This window comes from Cynocephalus volans, chromosome 12, assembly GCF_027409185.1.
Source record: "Cynocephalus volans isolate mCynVol1 chromosome 12, mCynVol1.pri, whole genome shotgun sequence".
In the NCBI taxonomy this organism is placed as follows: domain Eukaryota; kingdom Metazoa; phylum Chordata; class Mammalia; order Dermoptera; family Cynocephalidae; genus Cynocephalus; species Cynocephalus volans.
The window spans coordinates 75229750-75255671 of NC_084471.1; the positions used below are offsets into that span (position 1 = coordinate 75229750).

General features: G+C 35.0%; 1 protein-coding gene across 1 annotated transcript in view; it reads left to right on the plus strand.

The window, feature by feature from the left end:
• PUS7L (pseudouridine synthase 7 like) overlaps positions 1-25922 on the plus strand; it is a 36084-nt gene that overhangs the window by 1371 nt on the left and 8791 nt on the right. Inside the window, exons 2-7 of the mRNA XM_063075859.1 lie at positions 1739-2664; positions 11432-11591; positions 13467-13659; positions 16169-16267; positions 20433-20514; positions 22262-22542. Coding sequence (XP_062931929.1) covers positions 1752-2664; positions 11432-11591; positions 13467-13659; positions 16169-16267; positions 20433-20514; positions 22262-22542 — 1728 coding nt within the window. The 5' untranslated portion in view covers positions 1739-1751. The remainder of the gene's footprint in view (positions 1-1738; positions 2665-11431; positions 11592-13466; positions 13660-16168; positions 16268-20432; positions 20515-22261; positions 22543-25922) is intronic.

A 25922-nucleotide genomic window follows, 5' to 3' on the forward strand; every position in this document is an offset into this window, starting at 1 on the left:
ATTGGAATACAGGGTCCAGAATCTTAAATGTCTTTGGAAGCCAGGGTAAGTAATTTGGATTTTATTATAAATGTGATTAGAGGGCTTTAGACAGGGTTGCAATGGGATTTAATTTACCTTTTAAAACACCGTCTGGCTGCTATGTGGAGAATGGACTATAGAGGGCTAATACTAAAAACAGGGATTAGAGACCTGTACAATGTCTAAGAATTTGGGGAATAGAAATATTAAAGTAGTGGTGATGAAAAGATGGTGGAAGTGATCAGAGAATTGGATGCTTAAAGTTGATGCAGTTTTTGGTAATGAGAAAGTAAACATTATCATCATGGAAATGAGTGACCAACATGAAGCAGAGGTGGGAGGTTAAGGCTGAGACTGAGAAACTGAGGGACCAAGCTGCTAAATGGATGATTCATATGGACAATCAGGAAAGTCATGCTGGATAAGAAGATAGTGAGCCAGAAGTCATCAGTGAATGAAGGAGTTGTCAGGGGATCAGAGAAAGGATGGCAGCAGATGGTAGAGCCTGATGACATGATCTTCAAAGGAATTGGGGTTTTTGGAGCTAGAAGGGAAAAAAGTTTGGAAGGAGCAGTGGAAAACAAAATATTTACAACTTCCAAGTCTAAGGTAGATGTGTGTGAAAGGAAAAATAGCCTTTGCGTGAGAGGACTACAGAAGAAGCATCTTGGGGACACGGCCAAGTTTCAAGTAGGGCAAGATACCAAGGGGACTGGGCAGAAAATTAAAGAATTAGGGAAAATAAATAGATCCTTATATATTCTCTAGGATATTAGGGTATAAAGAATTTGCTGTGACTTCTACATGGCACAATGGAAAGGATTGAGAAGGGGGGTGGTTTGCTAAATTGATTCAGAACTAGTAGAATACATTGTAGAAAATAGGATGAAGGTCCAGATGATAATTTACCTGGAGAGTGTAGATAATACAAAGAACTGAGTAGTATGCAGCCCCTGGGTAATTTATGTTTCCTGCGGCTCCATGAGGTATGGTAGCCATGGGTTGTATGAGAAGTAAGTGAAGGCTTCCTCATAGTACTGTTCTCTTGTCTACTCTCCAAGAAAGTGCTATAAGGGCTTCTTCTCTCGGATGCCAGTGACATAGTTCGAATTTTCCTCTGGATCAACCTCAAAATTTTGTATCTGTCCTCATGTGGGATTTAGAGAAGGCATAAAGGTCCAGTACTAACTTAAGCCTACCTTGAAATATAATCAAATTGCAAATTAATAATTAGAAATTCATTTACCTATCAGTTTAGACTATTTCTTTCATCTTGTCCTCTCTCCTATCTCTAACGCCTAACATATAAACATCTAGCCACAAATTCTATGGAATTAGCTGGAAATTTTAGGCTCCCGGGATGGGATTTGGACAAATCATGGTAAACAGTCCTATGTTCTTGTCTCTTCTTTTTGAGCCTACAAATGATATTTTTAAGGTAAACTTGAAGTTGACTCATTTTAATCCTGGATGATAGGTGGAAACCTGGAGTGAGTAAAGATTCAAGTTACAAATTACTAGTTGTACCAGAAATAGTTTGCCTATTAATTCTTATTGGTGTAGGAGAGTCAAAGTACATATGACATATAGTCATAAATTAATGTATGAAAGGAGTCAGAATTGTAAGGGAGACAGTTAAATAAATCCCGCAAACGTATTTTTTGTTGTCCACAATTTCTCTTTCTGGTAACTGACTGCCTCTTTGTTTCTTTTGTAGGTTTTATTTAAAAATGGAAGAGGATACAGATTATAGAATCAGGTTTAGTTCTTTGTGTTTCATTAATGATCATGTTGGATTTCATGGCACGATAAAAAGATCACCAAGTGACTTTATTGTTGTTGAGATTGATGAACAGGGACATTTAGTTAATACAGCCACTAATGAACCTGTTTACGAAATTAGTAAAATATTACCTGAGCCAAATAATTTTGCCAAAAAACCAAAGCTAGATCTTCAAAATGTATCCTTTGAAGATGGAAAAAAACAGGAAGTTAATACTTTGGCTAGAGGCTCTGATGGTGACCAACATCAGTCTGGTTCAGAAAAGGAAGATAGTATCAATGGAGGAACGTCTGAATGTGAAGAAAAGGCTGATGTATTAAGCTCCTTTTTAGATGAAAGAACTAATGAATTATTGAATCAGTTTGCCTCTGATGTAAAAGAGAAGTGGACTTCCAAACCTGAGCCAATTGGACCATCTCCTGAATTCTCAGTAGGCAGAATCCTTGACAAAAACCGGAGGGCTATTTTGCATAGTGCTATTAGGCAGAAATTTCCTTTTTTAGTAACTGTAGGAAAAAACAGTGAAATTGTTGTAAAACCAAATCTTGAGTATAAAGAACTCTGTCACTTGGTATCTGAAGAAGAAGCATTTAACTTTTTTAAGTATTTGGATGCAAAGAAAGAAAATTCCAAATTTACCTTTAAACCTGATACAAATAAAGACCACAGAAAAGCTGTCCACCATTTTGTCAACAAAAAGTTTGGAAACCTTGTGGAAACCAAATCATTTCCTGAACTGAATTACAGTGCTGCTAATCCAAATGTAGCAATAACTGTAAGATTTCGGGAAAAAGCACACAAACACAAGCACAGGAAAAGTTCTCTTCTTGAGCGTGAGGAAAGAAAAGCTATATATACAGGTAATTTAATAATAATCATAATCATTTTCTTGGATAAGCTTAATTAAGTTTAAACTTGTGTGAAAGTTGAATAATTTCAAATGAATTGAATAGTCTTGGTCAGAGAGATATTGGAAAGAATGTATGCTTTACATGTAGTAAGAGGAATTGCTGATAAGTGATCTAAGCAGCGTTAGGAATTCTCATTTATTCTGTTACTTAACAGAAAATAGAGCCTTTCAAATTGCACTGAATGTAAAAAGTATTGATTAGTGTAGTTAACACAGACATTTATAGTTAACATAGTCTCAAATGTATAAAGTTGAAGCAATTATTTTGTGTTTAGTAAGTTTCATTTAAAGTAAACCCTGATTTCATATTTTGAAAGTCATCTTACTTAAAATTAAGTACAGCTGCTCCTAGACTTATGATGGGGTTATGTCCAGATAACTCTATCATAAATTTAGAATATTGTAAGTTGAGAATGCATTTAATACACCTAACCTACCAAACATCATAGCTTAACTAGCCTACCTTAAATGTGCTCAGAAAACTTACATTAGCTTATCGTTCCAACACAAAGCCTGTTTTATAATAAAGTGTTGAATATCTCATGTAATTTATCGAATACTGTACTAAAAGTGAAAAACAGAATAGTTGTGTGGGTACTCCAAGTCTAATTTCTGCTGAGTGCATGCTGCTTTCACACCATTGTAAAACCGAGAAATTGTTAAATCAACCCATCATAAATCAGCAACCATCTGTATTTGGAGGTAAAATGAATATGTTTGGAAAAGTGAAGAGAATACCTTGTAATCCAAAACAAATTTCCCTACCCAAGGTAGGGAACCTGAAAACTTGCTACGTCAGTCTTCTAGAGAAGATGTACTCAAACTTTAGCATCTGTCATAATCACCAAAAGTTCTTGTTAAAATGGATTTCTAAGCCCCAATCCCAGTTTCTGATTCAGAAGGTTTGGGGTGGGGCTTTCACAAATTCCCAGGTGATGCTTTTTCTGCTGGTCTGGGACTACATTTTAAGAATCACTGTTTTACGGGCATATGTTTAATTCCTAGGATGGATGGAACTGATGAACTCTCACTGTACAAGTCTAGCTATCCAGGTTCAATTGGCCTATATCCTACTAAAAGGATGGGAGGTGTTTCAGATGGCCATGTTTTGTACATTTATTTAACAAAGCATTTAAGATAAAACCAGCAACCCAAATTTCCACAGATGTTTGGCACAGAAACAGGATTGTACTGTGTAGGGACTCTAGGTCTAAATGAAAAGAGTTTGGACTTTGCAGCTATCTGAGTTTGATTTATATTATGACTTTAGTTCACAAAAAGATTTATGAAATTTTTTAATATCTTTAAGACTGAATTTCCACAAATATACAGATGAGAAAAATAATACAATGGGCAAGTTACTTAACAATTCATAACTTTAGGTTATACTTTGAAAATGGGATAGTAGTAAAGCCTAACTCACAAATGCTCTAAAAATTTAATGACATATAGTCATGTGGTGCTTAATGGGAATACATCCTGAGAAATGCATTGTTAGGTGATTTTGTTGCTGTGCAAACATAGAGTGTACTTACACAGACCTAGATGGTATTGCCTACTACACACCTTGGCTATATTGTATAGCCACTGTCACATACGTGGTCCTTTGTTGATCAAAACATCCTTATGTGGCACATGACTGTAATTAATGCAATTGTAGTATGTAATAGTTCCTCAAATGTTAGCATCTTTTTTCCTCCTGGTAATTTCTGTCTGGTTGTGTGACTTCCCTTTTCCATGAGAAAGCTGCTAGTACATGACTTGATACATTAAGCATGCAGTAAATATTAACAGATAAATCTATTTTGAAAGAAAAACAATACTACCTTTACATGTAGGGAGAGGAATTTAATCAGCTCTAAAAATTCTTATTTATTTTATATTACTGGGAATTCTAACTATTAATTTGGGTAATGAGTCAAAAAATTGTGGAAACTTCTTATATATAAGTTTAAATTAGTTTTGCTAAAGCTGTGAATAGTTAGAAGGATATTTTAAAAAGGAGGAATTGATGGTTCACCAGAGGACAGTATGGAAACATTGGGATACCTACAAATTCAAGAAAAAAGAAAAAGACAAACATAAATTTTGCCCCTCTTACACTTTGTTTAGGCAACCTTTTATAGCAATCAAAATAGTTCATTTAAAAAATATTTAACAAGTAGACCTATCTAAAAAATAGAACACATTTAAAAAAAATTTTTATGTTTATTTTTTAATTCTGGTAAAATAAATGTATTACAAATTTTAATATTTTAATCATGTTTAAGTGTTGAGTCCAGTGGCATTAAGGACATTCACATTGTTGTACAACCATCATCACCATTCATCTCCAGAATTTTTTCATCTTCCCAAACTGAAACTTCATCCCCATTAAACAATCTCATCTTCCCCTCAGCTCCTGGCTAGCACCATTTTGCTTTCTGTTTCTATGAATTTGACAACTATAGACACATCATGTAAGTGGAATCATACAATTATTTGTCCTTTTGTGATGGGCTTATTTCACTTAGAATAATGTCTAAAAGGTTCATTTGTGCTATAGCATGTGTTAGAATTTTCTTCCTTTTTAAGGTTGAATAATATCTCGTTTTATGCATTTACCATTTTTTATTTATCCATCCACCTGCCAATGGACACAGGTTGCTTCCACCTTTAAAGTGTTATGAATAATACTGCTGTGAATGTTGTTGTACAAGTTTCTATTCAAGTCCTTGCTTTCAGTTCTTTTGGGTATATACCCAGAAGTGGAATTGCTGAATCATATGGTAACTCTGTATTTAATTTTTTTCAGGAAGTGCCATACTATTTTCCTAGAACACTTTTTGAAGAAGCAGTTCTATGAAAGACTTAAACATCCAGTGAAATTTTCATTTTAGATATTGCATTTCCCAGCTCTAGAAGTTTCATTTGGCTCTTTCTTAGGTCTTCAATTTCTGTCCTTATTATGTTCATATTTTCCTTTAATCTTTGAACCTATTTTTTAATAGGTATTTACAAATATTTATGTGCCAATTCCCTCTCTGTCATTTCTGGGTCTGTGTCTATTGACTGACCTTTACTTGGGTTATAGTTCACATTTTCCTGCTTCTTTGTATGTCTAGTAATCTTTTTTGGAGACCAAACATTGTGAATGTTTCTTTGTTCAGTATCTGGATTATGTTGTCTTCTTTTAAAGAGTGTTGAACTCTGTTTTAGCAGGTAGAAAGCAATTTGCAGATGCATTTGAGGCTTCATTTTAAGTTTTATTAAAGGAGATCTAGAGTAGGTTTTACTCTAGGGCCATTATATAAGGGGACCTCAAAAAGTTCATGGAAAAATGGAACTAAAAGGTAAAAACAAAAATGTAGGCTTTATTTCTCAACGTAAGCTCCCTCAAGTTCAAGACACTTTAGTAAGTGATGATACTAGGTATTTAGTATAAATAAGAACTGAAGGTCCTGGGAATTTAACTGTGTCAATGAAGCCTTTTTAAAATTTTTAACTGATGAAAAATAGATGCCCTTTAAAGATTTTTTTAAATTATGAAACAAAAGTCAGTAGGAGCCAAATCAAAACTGTAAGGTAGATGCCTAATGATTTCCCATCTAAACTCTCACAAAATTGCCCTTGTTTGATGAGAAGAAGGAGCAGGAGCATTGTTGTGGTGGAGAAGGACTCTCTGGTGAAGCTTTCCTGGGCATTTTTCTGCTAAAGCTTTGGCTAACTTTTTGCAAAACATTTATAATAAGCACATATCATTCTTTGGCCCTCCAGTAAGTCAACAAGTAAAATGTCTTGAGTATTCCACAAAACTGTTGCCATGACCTTTGCTCTTGACCAGACTGCTTTTGCTTTGATGGTCCACTTTCACCTCTTGTTAACCATTGCTTTGACTGTGCTTTGTATTCAAGATTGTACTGGTAAAGCCATGTTTCAGCTCCTGTTACAATTCTTTGATGCTTTAAGATATTGATTCTACTTGTTTAAAATTTTCATTGAGAACTCTGCTCTTGTCTGCAGCTGATCTGGGCACAACAGTTTTGGCACCCATTGAGTGGAAAGTTTGCTCAACTGTAATTTTTGTCAGAATTGTATAAGCTGAGCCAGTTGAGATGTCTGTGGTGTTGGCTATTGTTTCTGCTGTTACTTGTCAGTCCTCTTCAATTAGGGCACAAACAAAGATTAATTTTTTTCCTCGCAAACTGATGTGGATGGTCCACTGCTGTGGGCTTCATCTTCTACATTTTCTTGTTCCTTCTTAAACTGATTTATGCATTTGTAAACTGCTAATTTCTTTGGGGCATTGTCCCCTTAAACTTTTATAAAGTATTAATGATTTCATCATTCTTCCATCCAAACTTCACCATGATTTAATGTTTGTTCTTGCTTTAATTTTGACAGAATTCATATTATTCTAATAGGGCTGTTTTCAACTGATGTCTTATCCTTCTTAGTGCCTCAAACTAGATCCTGTTCAGACATGTTATATCAAATTAGTACAAGTTTATTTTGGGCAAAATTTTGAAATTCATGCTTAGTTTTTTCATAATACGCACTTTCCATGAACATTTTGAAGACCCCCTCATGTAGCTTTGCTACTATAGCATGATCATTCTGTTAACTTTGCTGAACGTCCTTGCTATTTAATTAGATTGCTCCTCTCTGGCTGGTCTGCAGCCTTTTATAGCCTCTGGCAGGTTACAAGTGGTTTATACTTCTTTGTCCAGCTGGTGAAGTGTAGTAGCCAGCAGATGTGGCAGAAGTGATAGTGACTTCTGAGGCCAAATCATTATTTCACATTACTCTGATGGCAGCACAACACCTTGAAAACACTCAAGAAGCCCTGTGGAGAAAAACTGAGACTTCCCACCAATAGTCAGTGCCAACTTAACCACCAATGTGAGTGTATCACCTTGGAAGTATATCCTCCAGCTTCAGCCAATGTTTGACTGCAACTTCACAGCAGACCTCAAGCCAGAACTGCCTAACTCCTGAATTCCTGACCCATGGAAACTTTGGGATAGTGTATCATTCTGCATGGGTTGCTGTCACAAAATACCATAGACTGGATGGTATTTACAATTTCTGGCTTAAACACATTTTCTCACAGTCTGAAGATTGAAAGTCTAAGATCAAGCTGCCAGCAGGGTTAATGTCTTGGGTTGCAGATGGCCACCTTCTTGCTCACATGCCCTTTTCATTGTGTGCACAGAGAGAGAGCTCTCTGGTGTCTCTTCTTATAAGGATACTAATTGTATTGGATCAAGGCTCCACCCTTATGACCTCATTTAACCTTACTTACTTCCTTAGAGGTCCCACCTCCGAAGCAGTCACACTGAGGGTTAGGGTTTCAACATATGGATTTGGGGCAGGATGGGGAGGGGACAAAAACATTCAGTCCCTAACGAATAGTAGATGATTATTGTTTTATGTCATTAAGATGGAGTGATTTCTTTGTAATATTTGGTAACTGATAGAGATTTTGGTATTAGAAGTGAGTTGCTGCTGTAATGAAAGCCTAAAATGTGATAGCAATGCCTTCAGGACCTATTGGCTTTTGGAAGTTAGAAGGTCCCTCAAGGAAGCTGTCAATGAGAGTTTAAAGAAAAGTGAGGAAAATATTGTCATAACCTGGAAGAAAGGTGTTCTTGTTATGTAGCTCCAGAAAACTTAGCAATACTTTTGCTTGCAGTAAAATGGAAAGTAAAATACCTATCTAATGAAGGGATGCTCTAACTAAAGAGATTTCCAGGCAGCGTATTGAAGGTGCAACCTTGCTTTTTACTGCTTATAGTAAAATTTTGAACACTGTACTTGCTGTGCTCAAAATGTGTTTTTTTCTTGTTGTTTGGCATTGCTGGTTTTTTTGTTTTTTTAATTCCCAGCTTCTCCAGGTAGCACATGATGTTTAAATTAAGAAATATCTTCCAGGCAAAGAGAAAATCTATGGCTTGATCAGGACAACGTGCTCTGACAATAAAATATAGGATGTCATTGTAAAATCCTTTGTTAACATTTCAGAAAGATCTATAACAGTGCCTCATAGAATGGTTAAGACAGACAAAAGGCCTCTAAGGACTTTAAGGGCATGACTCATGGATCTCCTGTGTTAAACAGTAGTACTAAGAATTTTAGGGGGATTTTTGTCTGCAACTACAGTCTTGAGAAGAGAAGGATTTATCTTGAAAAAACTTGAATGTATCTTTTGTCTAACAAAAAATTATTACAAATCATTACAAGTAGTCACAACAAATCATTACCAGATATTGGTAAGGCTGTTCTAATAAAGGAAATATCAACATATACCTGGCTAGATTTAGGATTGCTATGGACCAGTGACTTCTAGATATTTCCGTTTTTCCCTCAGTTTGAACAAGGAGTCTATGGTTCTTGTCCCAGGTATATCCCAACATTTTAAGGTGTGTAAAAATCAGATTTGTCTCTTCATTTCACAGTCCTTCTTAACCTTCAGACCAAGAAAAATTGTAATTGAGGATCTGAATTTAAGAGAATGGCATTCCAGGAGACTTATTTGTATGTGGACCTAATTTAGATGAAGAGATCCTAGAATCTGAGCTGTTGTCTTAACGGGATGAGTCTTTGGGGCCTTGGGAAAGAATAAGTGTATTTTGAATAAAGTATTAGAGCAGAAGATGGATTATTTCTCAACATTCAGTATGGCTCCCAGTGATCCTCTGCTCTAATTCACACAGGCTGGCCTGAGTGACCAGTAGAATAGGGACAGAAGTGATGGTGTGTGATGTGACTTCTGAGGCTACTTTTCATCCACTTTTTAAAAAATTGCTCACTCTGGGGAAAGCCAGCTACTATACTGTGAAGACATTCAAGCAACCTTTTGGAAAGGAACTGCAGCCTCTCACCAACAGCCAGAACCACCTTGCCAGCCATGTGAATGAGCATTTTTAGACATGGTTCTTCCAGTTCCTTTCAGGCTTTTAATTAACTGCTGCCTCATCTAATTGCAACCTCATGAGAGAGGAAACACAAAACCAAGGTGCTCTTGAATTCCAGACCACAGAAACCATGAGACAAAAGGAATATCACGAACCACTATGCTTTGAGATGATTTGTTACACAACATTAGATAAATAATACATAGCATTTAGTCCTCAACATGGGCAAATTACTAATCTGCAACAAACTTGAGGTACCATTTCTGCAGAATTCTGGAATTCTTCGGCATTTCTTCTTCTATTCTGGTACTCAGCCCTGTGAATTCCAGCCCACTCGGCATTCCTGAATTCCACTCTCTACCCTCTTAACTCAGCTCTACCTGGATTCTTCCTCCCTGTGCTATGATCCAGAAAGTACTTCTAGACAGAAAACCAGGGTACTTTAGGACTCATCTCATTGTTTTCCTTTTCTTTTGGATCACAGTTCTGTGGTGCCCGTTCCCCAGTCTCTTAGAAACTGCCGTTTTCGTAAGTTTTGTCCAGTTTTCTATTTGTTCACAGTGGGAGGTCATCTGGTACCAATTATTCCAACATGGCTTGAAGTGGGTCTCTAAAATTAAATTTTAAAATGTAGTATAGTTGGTTTTCTTTCTAATACTTCACTTGTTCCAAGCAATTAAGAAAATGTTATAAATCTTATAAAGTCATAAATTTAATGACCTTTAAGTTTTTGTAAATGTTTCCGTATTGTTTACTAACTTAAATAAGATTAAATGTGAAAAGACTAATTTAAATCAATTAAATATTTTAAATTCGAACTACAGGTCTCATTCTCTTAAGCATTCGAATACATAAACTTCTATGCAGATTAACATAATAATGTCATGGATTTTGTTCTTTTAAATATTTCTACACTAAATTCTAAATCTTCACGATAAAAAAAATGCTTATGCACTCAGAATAATCAGCAGAAACTGATGTCTCAAACAAGTCGGGGTTTCCTTCTTATGCAGCTAGGCTCCCCTAATGACATGCCCAAGATTGTCAGGGACAGATTTAACACATTGAACTCAAGTTATTAATGACCTACACTGCTGGCCCAGAACTCCCAGTCAATGGGGTGACAAACATAAAGAGATAAATTATGATATTCAGTGTTAAGTGTCATGATATAGATCATGATAGCTTGTGGAGACATGTAGGATTAAGTAATCAACTGCTTGTCGAGTTCATTTATTCATTCTTTCAGCCAACAGATAAGTGAATACTTGTTCAAATATTCTAAAGTGAGGATATAATGGTAATAAAACAAACATAATTCTTACTTTGGGAGTATTCAGCCTTGGAACCTGAGAAGAATTTGATGGAGAATTGCTGCTGCTGTTGGAGCGTGAATAATGAATAGAAGCATGGCATATAGTAAATGGAGAGAACACATGTTTTAGACACAGGGACTCAAATGTGCAAAAGTATGAAACTGTGGAAGTCTATAGTCCATCCAGGTATTACAAGAAGTCCTCTCTGTTAGGATTATAGGATATACGAATGGAAGTGGCACATTTGGAGACTAGAAAGGTCAATTTGGGCCAAATATGAATGCCAAATTAAGAAATTTAGATTTTTTTTTTCTGTAACCCTTTAATGATCGAACCAGCATTTTAAAAATAACAGCTAAAATCTATGATGCTGATTTTATATTTTGATTAAAAAATACTGTTAAATTAATGATTTGGTTTATTATATTAACTTGTTAGTGCGCTTAAAGTTTAATTGATTTATGGTAGCTGCTTTTACTGTAATCTAGGATTATTTTTATTTCAGCTTTTACCCTACGGAAGGAAAATATGGAAATGTTTGAAGCAATTGGTTTTTTAGCTATCAAACTTGGTGTGATTCCTTCGGATTTTAGTTATGCAGGCCTTAAAGACAAGAAAGCCATCACCTATCAAGCAATGGTTGTTAGAAAAGTGACTCCAGAGAGGTAATAAGATATTGCTTTGTAAGATAGAATTTTACTTCTATGTTGCATCATAAATAAATATAAGATCAAAAGCACAGAATACTGGGTGCATATTAACCTCATTATCAGTATTAATTAATTGATTACAGGTTTACTAAGCAGTACATCGTGCATTAACAATATAATTATCTCCTAAATAGAGTTATATTCTAAATTTTCAATGAAAATATAGCAGATTTTTAGGATAGGAACTTTGAAAAGCAGCAGATTTAAAATAGCGAAATTGTTTCTAAACATCCTGTACTATATTCAAACATGCATTTATATTCAGGAAACTGTTTTATAAATTATTTTTTCCTAATTCTTATGATACTTTTATGCCTTTATTATCATGGATCCTTACATATTAAGTAAATCTTCATTTAATACAGTGTACTCAAATTTAGCCTCCTAATCAGCTTAATCAAATTTTTGAAATATTTTTTGTAATTAGAAATACACATGTATTGTAGATTCAGAAAATAGTAAAAAGTTAAATCATTAATATTCTACTACAATAATATCTTGATCTATTTCTTTTCAGACTTTTTTCAGAGACTACACCACACATATCACACAGACATTGATTGTATATAATGAAAATCATACTGCATATGCAGTTTTATTTTACTTTTTTAAATAAAATAATATTGTTATATGAAAATTTATGTCATGGAATATTTCAAAATCATGCTCATCATATAGACTAATTTGTTTAATATTCCCCTGTGTTTGAAAACAGAAATTCTTTGTAATTTTTCACTGTAAATAACACTGTGATTAGGGCTGGCTGGTTAGCTCAGCTGGTTAGAGTGCAGTGTTAAAACACCAAGGGTTCATTTCTCCATACCGGCCAGCTGCCAAAAAAAATCCAAAACCAAACAAACAAAGATAATACTGTGATTAATATTCTTGTATTTAAATCATAGATACTTTCCTTAAGATAAATTTCAAAAAGTTGAGAAATTGGGCCAAAATCCAGCCTAATTTAATGTGATATTGATATATCAATCCTTAGTTACCAGATGTTTGTGTCCACTGTTTGCAAGTAGACTCTTCTAATTGCTTCTAAGCTGCTACATGAGGGAGAAAAACATATATGATTTTGTCTTTATGGTGAAGAAGTGTAAGAGAGAAGGACTGTAGATGTTAAAATATGTGTAAGACAAAAGCTAGCTTTTAACTACCAAAGATAATGTTATTAGTTCCTAGGAGGAGAGATTACTTTGATTTGGCTTATGGTGTAGGATCCTAATTACCCTTCAAGTAATAGTAGGATTTTAGCAGATGCAAAAAATTTGGATGTCTATTTGCAGGGGCAGTAAACTAATAAGACAGTTTGAATAACGACTACAGAAAATATGGGTGTAAAGGAAAATTTGCATGAGCTCTTACAGAATCTTAAAAGTTATGCCAAGAACATTGGAATCTACTCTTTAAATATAGGGAGAAAATTGAAAGTTAGAGTAAAGAAGTATTCAGAGCAGAATTTCAGAAAAATCCTCTGGTGCTAATGGTTTTTCTTGCTTATGTTGGGGAAAGAAAGACAGAATGAAAGGAGCAGAATCTGGGGATAAGACAGGAGAACTGGTAGGAGGTTTTGTCACTTGACCTAAGAAGTCAGAAGGCCTACATAGATAGAGGGATAGTATTAATAATACATGTTCAAGTTCTTAAGGTAACTCCGTTAACTGTAATTCTATACTATGGGTAGTTCACATTTGTAGAATATTCCAAAAACATTTTGTATTAGTATTCTGTTATAAGGGGTTGCCTGCAACTGTCATGTAAAACCTTATATTAAAATCATTTTTAAATGTGAGATTTAACTGTGTCTATATGATATATCACTTTCAGGCTGAAAAATATTGAAAAAGAAATTGAAAAGAAAAGAATGAATGTGTTTAATATTCGCTCTGTAGATGATTCCCTTAGACTTGGTCAGCTCAAAGGCAATCACTTTGATGTTGTCATCAGAAATTTAAAAAACCAAATAAACGATTCTGCAAACCTGAGAGAGAGAATTTTGGAGGCAATAGAAAATGTTAAGGTAAGAAAACTCACTTTTAAAATAGAATGTTACAGGAAAATCCTCATGGTCCCTTCTACGTTGAGGCAAGAAGGGAAACTATCCTTTTTCATTTGTGCTTTTTTAGTGCATGTGTAATTTTTTAAAATGATCATTAGGGCCATTTGCCTTATTTTTTATTTTCTTAATACATTTTTATATTAAAATGAAACATAATCATAATTTTAAAAATATGACATATGGAGTTCCCCAGAGGAGGGGGAATAATCTATGTGCAGGAGAAGAGAGGGTTTTTTTTAGCATCTGCTATGTGGAGTAATATTTTTGTCATGAGAATTAATTTTTTTGGAAATATTGTTCAGTAATTCTTTTCAAAAATTTTTGGTAGTTACATTACTTTTCAGAATTATACACTTCTTTTTCCTTTTAATCTAATTTTGATTTTTTTAATATAAAAAAAATTGGAGTATGGCTGTGTTCCAATAAAACTTTATTTACAAAAACAAGTGTTGGCTCAGATTTGACCTGTGGGCTAAAGCTGTTTGCCAAACCCTGATCTAGATCGGAAATTCTCAACCTGGGAAGATTTTTTTTTTTTTTTTTTTTTTGTCTTTTTGGTGACCAGTACTCAGCCAGAGAGAGCACTGGCCATTCCTATATAGGATCCCAACCCACGGCGGGAGCATCGCTGAGCTCCCAGCGCCGCACTTTCCTGAGTGCGCCACGGGGTTGGCCCCTGGGGAGCTTTTAAAACATTTCAGCAGTCAATCTCTACTCCCAAACCAACCTAAATAATCTTCATAGTCCCTCTTAAGAGTTAACATTTTAGGAACAATTTATCAGGAAGGAAAAAAGCAGAATTCTAAGTAGGTCAAGAAAAAAAGGTAAAAGCCATTTGAGGGTACAGCTTAGTCATTAATATTTTTAAACAACTCCTTAAGTGATTCTACTCTACAGCCAGCATTGAGAAACACTGATCAGAGTTTCTGACCACAAAGACCTTTTTATACAACTTTATATTTTTCTAGCAGGAAAACAAACAAAAATTGGTTTTAATATGCCTTACAGTCAGGAAAATATCTTCCAACTAATGCTCTTTTAAACTCATCAGTTTCACCTGTGCATAGTAGTTCTCTGATTGTATACTCTTTATATGACTTTTACCTTTTTTTCTAGACTTACTTAAAATTTTGCTTTTTTCCCCTCTCAAAAACTGTTCCCTAAAACGTTACCTCTTAAAAAAAGGAGGGGTTTTCTCTGAACTCTGTTAGCATGTATTCCCTTTCATTTGGTTTTTATGAATAGACAGATGCCTATTACAAAGTTATTTAGAAATAATCTTAAATTTAGCCGACTTTCATTTAGTTCTCATTATAAGGGAAAGGAGTTGAGAAACCCTGAAAGTAAGGAGCCTTTGAAGTTTTGTTTCTGAAGGTTATCTCTGGTAGTCAAGACCTCTTGTTATGAAATCTAAGTAATTTGAAGAGATAGTTAAAACTCTTTTGGCTACTCTAGGATATTATATGATGTTATTTTTCCAAATGTGAAAGAATTAAAAAATATTTAACTATGAGATTTAATTTAAGAAGTACTTATTTTATCTGCAGTTGATTTTTGCAAATGACATGAGGTAAGGAAGCAGTTCCTTTTGCACCATACTTGTAAGAAATTGTCTTAGCATCTTTTATTGAACAGTCCTTGAATTGGTGTTCAATAATTGTTGACTGAATAAATGTATACTCCCCTCATAAAATGAGTATGGAAGACTCATCTTTCTAGAAGCCATATGGGACTACTGTTTTCTTTGAGAGAACATATTTAAACACTGACCAATTTCTTTAATGGTTGCAGTGGTAAATTATAATTTTCTATTTCTTTTGAGTAATGTGGCAGTTTTAAAGCATGGCCTCAAAATTCACCTCCATCCAGAAATGAAGTCTATGTTACTTACCTGGAATCTAGGTACAGAAATACCTTGACCAAGTAACTGCTGAGGTGACACCATTGTTGTGGCCCGGGCTTTAAAGAAAATGAGGTGGTCTAAAGAAGCAATTGTTTAAATGTATGTATATAAGGGAGCCAGGCCTTGTGGAGTTTGAAAATAAATCTGTTTTGTTGTTGTTGTTCTTGCTGTGCCCAATATCTCCAGACAGCAGAAGAGACTCAAAATTAGGAAAGAACTTTGGGGCAGGGATCAGATCCATGTACTAGGCAACCAATTCACTGAGTTTGCCTAGAACTTTCCTAGTTTTAGCACTGGAAGTCCCACGTCCTAGGAAACCCCTCAGTAATGTGAATGGAAAGCTGACATATTTCTAAAGCATTCTTCACTGGCCTTACATTCTCTTAATTATGTGTTCTTCTTTCTGTTCTTTAACTGTACGGCATTTCTGAGATGATTTGGTCCCTATGCTTATACTGATGATTACAGGATTCTTTTATTAAAATAAATATAAAGAGAATGATTTGATTACATACTTTGGCATTGTATTGATACACTTTTAATTTCTTGATTATTTTGTATCCATAGAATAAAGGCTTTCTGAATTACTACGGCCCACAGAGGTTTGGGAAGGGAAGGAAAGTTCACACAGACCAAATCGGACTGGCGTTGCTAAAGAGTGATATGGTATGGATTTTAAAAATATAATCTTATCTGTTTTGTTAGTTATGCTTATTACATAAGCCAGCCCCTTGCTTTCCTAAGCCTAGCATATGACAGCATATTATATCATTGAACAATTATTAAGCAACTACTGTATTCTTGGTATCACATTAGAGGAAAGCAAACTGTATATACAATGTTTTTGTGTTTAATACTTATTTGAGACTTGACAGAGAATTGACTATCACTCTTCAAATTCTTGGTAAACAGATTTAGAGGAAGCTTATACCCTGCAATTCTAGAAATCAGGTATCGGCTCATATAAAAGATTGTAATTCACCCAAGTCCAGAGACTAAAAGGAGAACAGCAAATCTGACTAGTCTCAAATGAAACTAAAAATACATATGACAGATAAGAAGCTGCATTTGCCCAAATATTATAAGTGTGTGTATGTATATAGACTTTAAATATATATTATATATATTCTTACATAATTATATTTTATAGATACACATATGTTTTTACACTGAAGTTGAGTACACATATTGGAGGAAAACTACAAAACTATAAAAATTATATATTTGAACAAATGCAAGATTATTCATATGATAGTATCATGCTCACTCATTTGTGTTCTACTATGTTTTCTTGGGTGGAAGAGAAAGGAACAGTAATAGAACTTGCGAGAAGCATTGTGCATTGAACATCATCTTACATATGGAAATAAGGTTGAGAGCTGATGATTTAGACCAAATCTGTAAATCTGTAGTCAGTTTTAGGCTTCATATTTCAAGAATTAATGATTTTAGCCACTGGGATATATCTGATATGGTAAAGGGTTTAGAAATACGTTGATGAGAAATGAGCTTTTTTTTTTAAGTATAGACATTGCTTTCTCTTTTTTTTTCTTTTTTTATTGTTCTTTTTCTTTTTTTCATTTGTTATGAATATTCATGGGGTACAAAGCTGACTGTCATCACTCATGCTCAAAATGTGACAGGCAGATCAGTACTGGCAGCATGCCCATTACCAAAATTGCGATTATACCCCATGTCCCTCAACCAGTTAATCCCTGACTTCCCTCCCCTTTCCCCTTTTTCCCACCCCCCTTTTTATCCCTAGGTATGTTCTCTCCCTCTGCAAGTCCAACACACCACTGTGGTCTTTCTTTCCTTCCTTCTTTCTCTCTTAGCTCCCACTTATGAGTGAGGACATGTAGTATTTTTACCTCTGTGCTTTGCTTATTTCACTCAATATAAGTTTCTCCAAGCTCATCCATGTTGTTGCGAATGGCAGAATTTCATTCTTTTTTATGGCAGAGTAGTATTCCATGGTGTGTGTGTGTGTGTGTGTGTGTGTGTGTGTGTGTGTGTGTGTGTGTGTGTGTGTGTGTGTGTACACCACATTTTCCCTACCCAGTCATCCATTGGTGGACATTTAGCTTGGTTCCATATCTTGGCTATTGTAAACAGAGCTGCGATGGACATGGGAGTGTAGGTATCCCTTCAACATGATAATTTGCATTCCTTTGCATATATACCAAGAAGTGGGATTGCTGGCTTGTATGGAAGATCTATCTGTAGTTATTTGAGAAACCTCCATAATGTTTTCCATAGTGGTTGTACTTATTTACAGTCCCACCAACAGTGTAGGAACGTTCCCTTCTCTTCACATCCTTGTTAGCATTTGTTATTCTCTGTCTTTTTGATAATAGCCAGTCTAACTGGGGTGAGGTGATATCTCATTGTGGTTTTAATTTGCATTTCCCTGATGTTTAGTGATGTTCAGCATTTTTTTTAAGTGCCTGTTGGCCATTTGTATGTCTTCCTTTGAAAAATGTCTATTCAGCTACTTTGCCCATTTTTTAATTGGGTTATTTGTTTTTCTACTGTGTAATTTCTTGAGTTTCTTGTATATTCTGGATATTAATCCTTTGTTGGATGTATAGTTTGCAAAAATTTTCTCCCACTCTGTCGGTTTTTGTTTCACTCTTTATTGTTTCCTTTCCTGTGCAGAAGATTTTTAGTTTGATATAGTCCCATTTGTTTATTTTTTTCTTTTGTTGCTTGTGCTTTTGGGCTCATGTTATAAAGTATGTGCCCAGACCTAGTTCCTGAAGTGTTTCTCCTATATTTTCCCTTAGTAGTTTTACGGTTTCAGGTCTTATACGTAAGACTTTAATCCATTTTGAGTTGATTTTAGTATATGGTGAGAGGTGCATATCCAGTTTCTTTCTTCTGCATATAGATATCCAGTTTTCCCAGCACCACTTATTGAGATGAGAAATGTTTAACTGAACAGTGGTTCTTCAGTTTAGAAAACTCTGAAGAGGAAATTAACTTACAAAATGTTTGAAATTTTGTCATATGGAAGAATTTAGTAGTTTGAGGTCTGTGGGATGCAGCATATGTTCTACTTGAGTTCCACCATTTGCCAAATGTGCTATTGTAGGCAGGTTACCTGACTTTTCCAAGTCTCGATTTCCTTATCTGTAAAAGGAGATAACGTATAAATAACAATATTTTTGTGAGAAGTAAATGAAATAACTTTTGTGAGGGCACCTAGTGCAGTGCTAGACCCACAGTAGGCAAGTGTTGACAAATATGATTGGACTAGTAATGCTCTGGTTTTACAAGGGTAGAAATTCAAGGGGCCAAGTTGTAGTCTAGTGCAGGAAAGACTTTTCTAACAATTGTTCAAAGGAATGGTATTCTTCCCCCAAAGAACTGGAATTTTCTGTTTCTTACAGCATTTAAGCAAAAGCTGGATGCTATTGTCCCACCTCTTTCATATTTCGTAGTACACGCTCCTGAATTTTAAAAAAATTTTGCTTGAGTATTAGTTATCAATGATCACTGTGTAACAAATTACCCCAAAACCTAGTAGCTTAAGACAACAAGCATTATCTCATAATTTCTGAGAGTCAGGAATCTGGGAGCAGCTTAACTGGGTGGTTCTGGACCATGGTCTCTAATGAGGTTGCAGTCACACTGTTGGCCAGAAAAAGAAAATGGAGTGGGAGATTAGGTTGAATGACGTATTTTGATATACTTTAAGGTTATTTTCTACTCTCAGACACATATATAGAAATAAATCCAGTGCTGGAGACAGTGATAAAATACAGGAACTAGTAGATGCCATTTTTTTTTTTAAAGGAACATCTTTCAATCTATTTAGAATTTAAAATTAAATATTAAATTTGGCAGTTTTTTTCATTAAGATTTCGGCAATAGGATGGGGAAGAAGGATGGGAGAGAAGTTGGTCAATGGGTACAATGTTATAAAAGTTTTGGTGTTCTTTTGTGTAGTAGGGTAACTGTAGTCATCAAAAAGGTATTGTAGGGCCGGCCCGTGGCTCACTCGGGAGAGTGCGGTGCTGATAACACCAAGGCCCCGGGTTCGGATCCCATATACGGATGGCCGGTTCGCTCACTGGCTGAGCGTGGTGCTGACAACACCAAGTCAAGGGTTAAGATCCCCTTACCGGTCACCTTTTAAAAATAAAAAATAAAATAAAAAAAAAATAAAGGTATTGTATATCTCAAAATAGCTAGAAGAGAGGATTTTGAATGTTCTCACCACAAAGAAATGATAAGCATTTGAGGTGATGGATATGCTAATTACCCTGACTTGATCATTACACAAGGTATCAGAAACATCACGTATCCCATATTATGTACAATTATTATGTATCAATTAAAAATAAAAGTAAAAAGATTTAGGTAATTATTTTTAAGTCCAAAGAATTCAGGGAATGGGGAACACAAATATAATGAATGGCTTGCCATTCTCCTGTGCTTGCTTCCTCCCCTGTTTTTGTTGTGTGTGTTGGTCAGGTCTGAGTATCTATGTCATTACTTCACACTCATTTCATAGCTCAGTGACAGAAGTGGAGGTAAAGAATGACAGAAGTACAACTATGGAAGTGGTGGGGGGAGCAACTTGGCGGGTCCTTTTTCCAGTCCATAATTTAAACGTATGTATAAAGTTACTTTGTCCAGAAGGTTCATTTCTACATTTCACAGTGACCTGAAATTTTGAAAGCCTGAAGAGAAAATTGCAGCATCAAATATCATTTATTAAATACCTGTTCTTTTGAGATGCCAGAGAATTTGCATCTTTTTCTAAAACGTAATTTGAAATTTTCATTTAACGTGTGTTGTATGTTTGCTTGCTTGATTTTTCAAGGTGAAGGCCATAAAACTATTTCTTACACCAGAAGACTTGGATGATGCTGTAAATAGAGCAAAGAAATACTTTCTTCAAACTGGTATTTAAATTTCTTTACCCAATACATAGCCATGCAGATACACAATATATATGTTATATTTGCAAGAGGGCGTTCATTACAGCATAAATGTGATAAGCAATAGATTGTGATATGATATATTGTATATATGAGAGTACTTCAAAAAATTCATGGAAAGATTCATATTATCTTTTAATTCTATTTTTCCAAGAACTTTATCAAGTACCCTTGTATACAATATATGTGTTATATATTGTATCGTTTTATTATACAACCTAGAAATTTCATTTTTGGCCAGATCTCTGGGACTTTTGCCTGTTTAACTCTTGCTTATGGATAGGGGCAAGGGGAAATATAGTTTTAGTTTTTCTTGGCTGAAATCCTGTGAGAAGAAAGGAGTTCCAAATTCTAAATTGGTACTTATGGCAGTACTCATATAATTCACTACAACTGGAGGAGATTACAACATAAATTAATTAAAAGTTTATTTATGATATTCCATACTTTATGCACTTTGTTTGATCTAGCTGCCATTTAGCCCTGACTGTCAACTTTAAAAACTTTAGATCAGCGTGATGGTGTATATGTGGAATGCTTGATGGGAAGCACTGAAGGAAAGTGGATGTGCATGTGGCTAGAGTCAGACTGCATGGGTTTAATTCTCAGCTTTCATACTTTCCAACTGTACAGTCTTATGCAAGTGATTTAACCCCGGTGTTTTAGTTTCCTTATCTGTAAATAAAAACCGATAATGGTACCTAAAAGACTGTTCTGAGATTTAAATAATATAATAGATCTAGCACTCTTAAAATAGTGCCTGGCACATACTACATACTGGATAAATATTACTTGTATGTAAACAATAGCAACAGCCATACCACTTCAGGTTCATTCAAATATCTGATCTATGCGCATGGACATACTGAATTTTACTTACGTTGAAATAAAGGACATCAGTTTTCAAATATCTATTCATTATTTTAAATTATGTACATATATGTAATTACTCACAAGAGAGTAATGTTTTTGTGCTACATCACAATGTGTGAACAGTGTGGGCATTTTTAACTGTAATGAGTCACCTAAGTAATACAAAAGAAAGTTCAAAGTGACTTATTGGGTTGTATCTCTGTTGTAGAATCCTGAGAAGATAATTTCCTCATGGAAATGATTTTTAAACTTTAGTGTGGCTAAGAAACACCTGGTACATTTATTAAAAATATTGATTCCAAAGCCCTACCTGAATAAGCATCTTTGTGATGGAGTCCAGTAATCTACATATTAAAAAGCTTCCCATTAGCGAAGCCTAATAGTATACTTGAAGGATCCAGATTGCAGCCATTTCTTGTTCAAAACATTTTGTGCATATGTTCATAATAGCTCTTTAAAACTCTCTAGCCTCTGCCTGCTCAGGGTCTATTTAATCCTTGGGGGGGGTTGTTTTGACAATCCTCCAAATAACTGCAGGTTAGTTTATCTGTATTCTTAAGTAAGGAACTCTGGCAAGCCGTTAGGAGTGTTGGGCTTTTGTGCTTTTGTTTTGCTGTGTTTTAAAGCAGGGAAAGTAAAAGGAGGGCCATACAATGAATGACCTTTATTTAAAAAAAAAAAAGAAAAGTTCTTCAAGCATAACTGTAATTACCTGATAGTGCTGAGCATCGTCTTCGTATTCATGTTCATCACCTTTCATTTAGAGAGCATAACAAAGGCCCTTGTAACTGACCTTTACGTGAAAGGGGCTGATCATCTGATTTTCTCTTCATTTCAGAGGATGCTAAAGGCACGCTTTCATTGATGCCTGAGTTCAGAGTTCGAGAGAAGGCTTTGTTGGAGTCACTGCATCGCTTTGGCATGACTGAGGAGGGCTGTATCCAGGCGTGGTTCTCTTTTCCCCATTCCATGCGCATATTCTACGCTCACGCATACAGCAGCAAGGTTTGGAATGAGGCGGTATCTTACAGGCTGGCAACCTATGGATCGAGAGTAGTGGAGGGGGATTTGGTCTGTTTGGATGAAGATGTTGGTGATGAGCACCTTCCAAATAGTAAAGTAAGTATCATTTCGTCAGTTTTCCAAGAGTAGTTACCACACCAGGAACATTAATTTTCAGAAGCCCTGATTTTAGAAAGACTTTCAAACTGAAAATACATTTTTTTTAAAACTTATATTTACTCATCTGCTTCTACTCTGCTGTCAGTTAATGCTTAAGACATGTTGATAAATGGAAAAATAAAAATAGTCAGTTGTATGATGTGAAAGTTACAAAGGTAGTAAAGTTTCCTTTAAAGAATACTTTTTTAAAAAATTGCATATATAATGCACAAAATAGTCCTCTTAAAAATAAAAATCAAAACATTACCGTTATCCCTGCTGCCACTCTAATGTGATTCCCTCCCCTGCCTCCAGAAAATCAACCTCTGTTGTTCGGTGTGTGTCCTTCTAGATCTTTCTCTGTGCTTTCATATAAATGTTCAGAAAATAGATTTTTATTCCATAAATTAACACTGAGAAAAGAAAAGGCAGGACTTAGAGGCTCAAAACTTAAAATTGAAAAGGAAAAACAGTTAAGATTTTTATAATAATAGTATATGGGGCATGTGATGTGTGTGTTTCTTTTATACAAATATGATTTTATAATTTGTTTTTTCCTCTTAACAATGTCTTGGAGACATTTATATTAATGAAACAATAATATAATTTATATGATAAAAGTTGATTCTTGCATTTCCTCCCTGTCCAACTAGTATTGTTATCTCTGGGTTTGTACTAATGAAACTGGGTTCTGTAAGTCATGCAAGGAAATATATTGTAATATTGTAATGCAATGCAAAAAAAAAATTATTATTCTCCAGCATTATCATAAGTTAGTCTCACAAATAAATTTTAAAAATTAGATAAAAGAATTTGAGTAATGCTTGCTTGCATATGTAATATCATAAAATCATTGAATTTTAGAGGAGAAAAGGATTAGAGAAACCCTCTTTTCTAACTCTCATTACATAGAAATGAGCATTGAGACCCAGATTGGAGAGGAGACAGATTCAGAGTCACACAGATAGCAGAACTAAAAAAACCCTGACTCCTAGCACAAATTGGTCTTTACTGGAGAAATCATGGATTATGTCAAAAGTATCAGCATTGAAAGCTAGAACATAGCCCAGTTTTTCAAAAATAGAGAAAAAATACTCAACTCTACATAAAGAAAGCTTTATCTAAATTAATAACAGAGTTTTTAGGTGTATGAATTAAGGGGTTTTTTTTGGTTTTTTTTTTTGGTTTTAAGTAATAGAAACCCACCTCAAACTAATTTAAGGTAAAACTAACAGGAATTTATTGGCCCTCATAACTCAAAGTCCATGATTGATTCAGGCACAGCTGTATCCAGGGGCTTAAGCAGTGTCCTAAATAATCTATCTCTTTTTTTTAATCTTTCAGCTCTCTGCTTTTCTCTGTGTTAGATCCATTCCCAGTCTGGTTATACCTTTGGAGGCAAGATGATTATTAGCAACTCTAGGCTTATTTCTCACAACTCTAGACTGACTTCTCTGTAGGAAAGAGTGCTTTCCTTTCCCTATAGGGTCAACAAAAGCTGTGGAAAAGTAGGAGTGGCCTGGCCTGGGCCAAATGTCCAGAACCAAGCCAATTAGTATGTGCTGGAGTATGTGATTGGCTACCACGTACTTCCTGGAACCACTCCATCTAATCCACATCTGAGAACTGGGCGGATTTGCTACCACCAGAAAAAAAGGCAGTAAAGGTCCGCAAGCCAGAACAACAGATGTTTGCTTTAATTTTTTATTACCTGGATGGTTTACGAATATTTAAATAAAGTGAGGACGAGGAGGCAGCATATATTACTAAGAATGGTCATTTAATTGAGGCATAGACTCTCAAACTCTGTGTGAAAAGAAATCTAGCAGCATTGTAGGTTTTATTTGACCTTATGTTGGGGAGAAGAGATATATCAGTGATTCCCTTTTCATAAATAATGAAAAATCACAGGGTTTTAAGAAACACCTTCCAGAAAACACGTCCATTTAAATATTACCTGGGCAACACATTATGTAGTATCAGCAGTTTCTAATTCAGATGATTAGAAGATTACTTTCACAAGGTGTAGCAACAATCTCAGAAATGCATGTGTTTTATAAGACTTCTTTGTCCAAAATAACATTTGCAAGGACAGTTTTCTGATCAGAATTGTAACTGCTTTTCTATTTGGAGCTGTAGGAGAAGAGAACATTTCTTGTTTATATCTTGCAGAGTTTCTTTTTACTAGCAGCAAAAAAAAAAAGTCTTTATTTCAAGGGCAGTCATTTATATTTTATTGGTTAGCACTGAAGAAAGAAAAGGCAGGACTTAGAGGCTAAAATGTAAAATATGAAAAAGAAAAAGAATATGATTCCTAATAAATGGTATATGGGACATGCAATATTGTGCATCTGTAATTAAAAATTGTAGGAAACTAGTCTGATTCCCTCCTTTGATAGGACTACTGGACTAACAGGTATCTCTTTATTTCAAGTCACTCAGTAGATTCTCTTTTAATTTTTTTGTGAAAATGTGAGTTAGATAATTATAAGGTTAGGCGAATTCATAGTTGGGGAGCAGCCATACAGCAAAAGCATCTTTGTTAATTATTATTATTATTTTTTTTTTCCCTTTGCAGTATTTTATTTATTTATTTATTTTTTTTTTTTAAAAATTTTATTTTGTCGATATACATTGTAGCTGATTAATGCTCCCCATCACCAAAACCTCCCTCCCTTCTCCCTCCCCCCTCCCCCCCAACAATGTCCTTTCTGTTTGCTTGTCGTATCAACTTCAAATAATTGTGGTTGTTATATCTTCTTCCCCCCCCCGTTTGTGTGTGTATGTGTGTATGTGTGTGTGTGAATTTATATATTAATTTTTAGCTCCCTCCAATAAGTGAGAACATGTGGTATTTCTCTTTCTGTGCCTGACTTGTTTCACTTAATATAATTCTCTCGAGGTCCATCCATGTTGTTGCAAATGGCAGTATTTCATTCGTTTTTATAGCTGAGTAGTATTCCATTGTGTAGATGTACCACATTTTCCGTATCCACTCATCTGATGATGGGCATTTGGGCTGGTTCCAACTCTTGGCTATTGTAAAGAGTGCTGCGATGAACATTGGGGAACAGGTATACCTTCGACTTGATGATTTCCATTCCTCTGGGTATATTCCCAACAGTGGGATGGCTGGGTCGTATGGTAGATCTATTTGCAATTGTTTAAGGAACCTCCATACCATTTTCCATAGAGGCTGCACCATTTTGCAGTCCCACCAACAATGTATGAGAGTTCCTTTTTCTCCGCAGCCTCGCCAGCATTTATCGTTCATAGTCTTTTGGATTTTAGCCATCCTAACTGGGGTTAGATGGTATCTCAATGTGGTTTTGATTTGC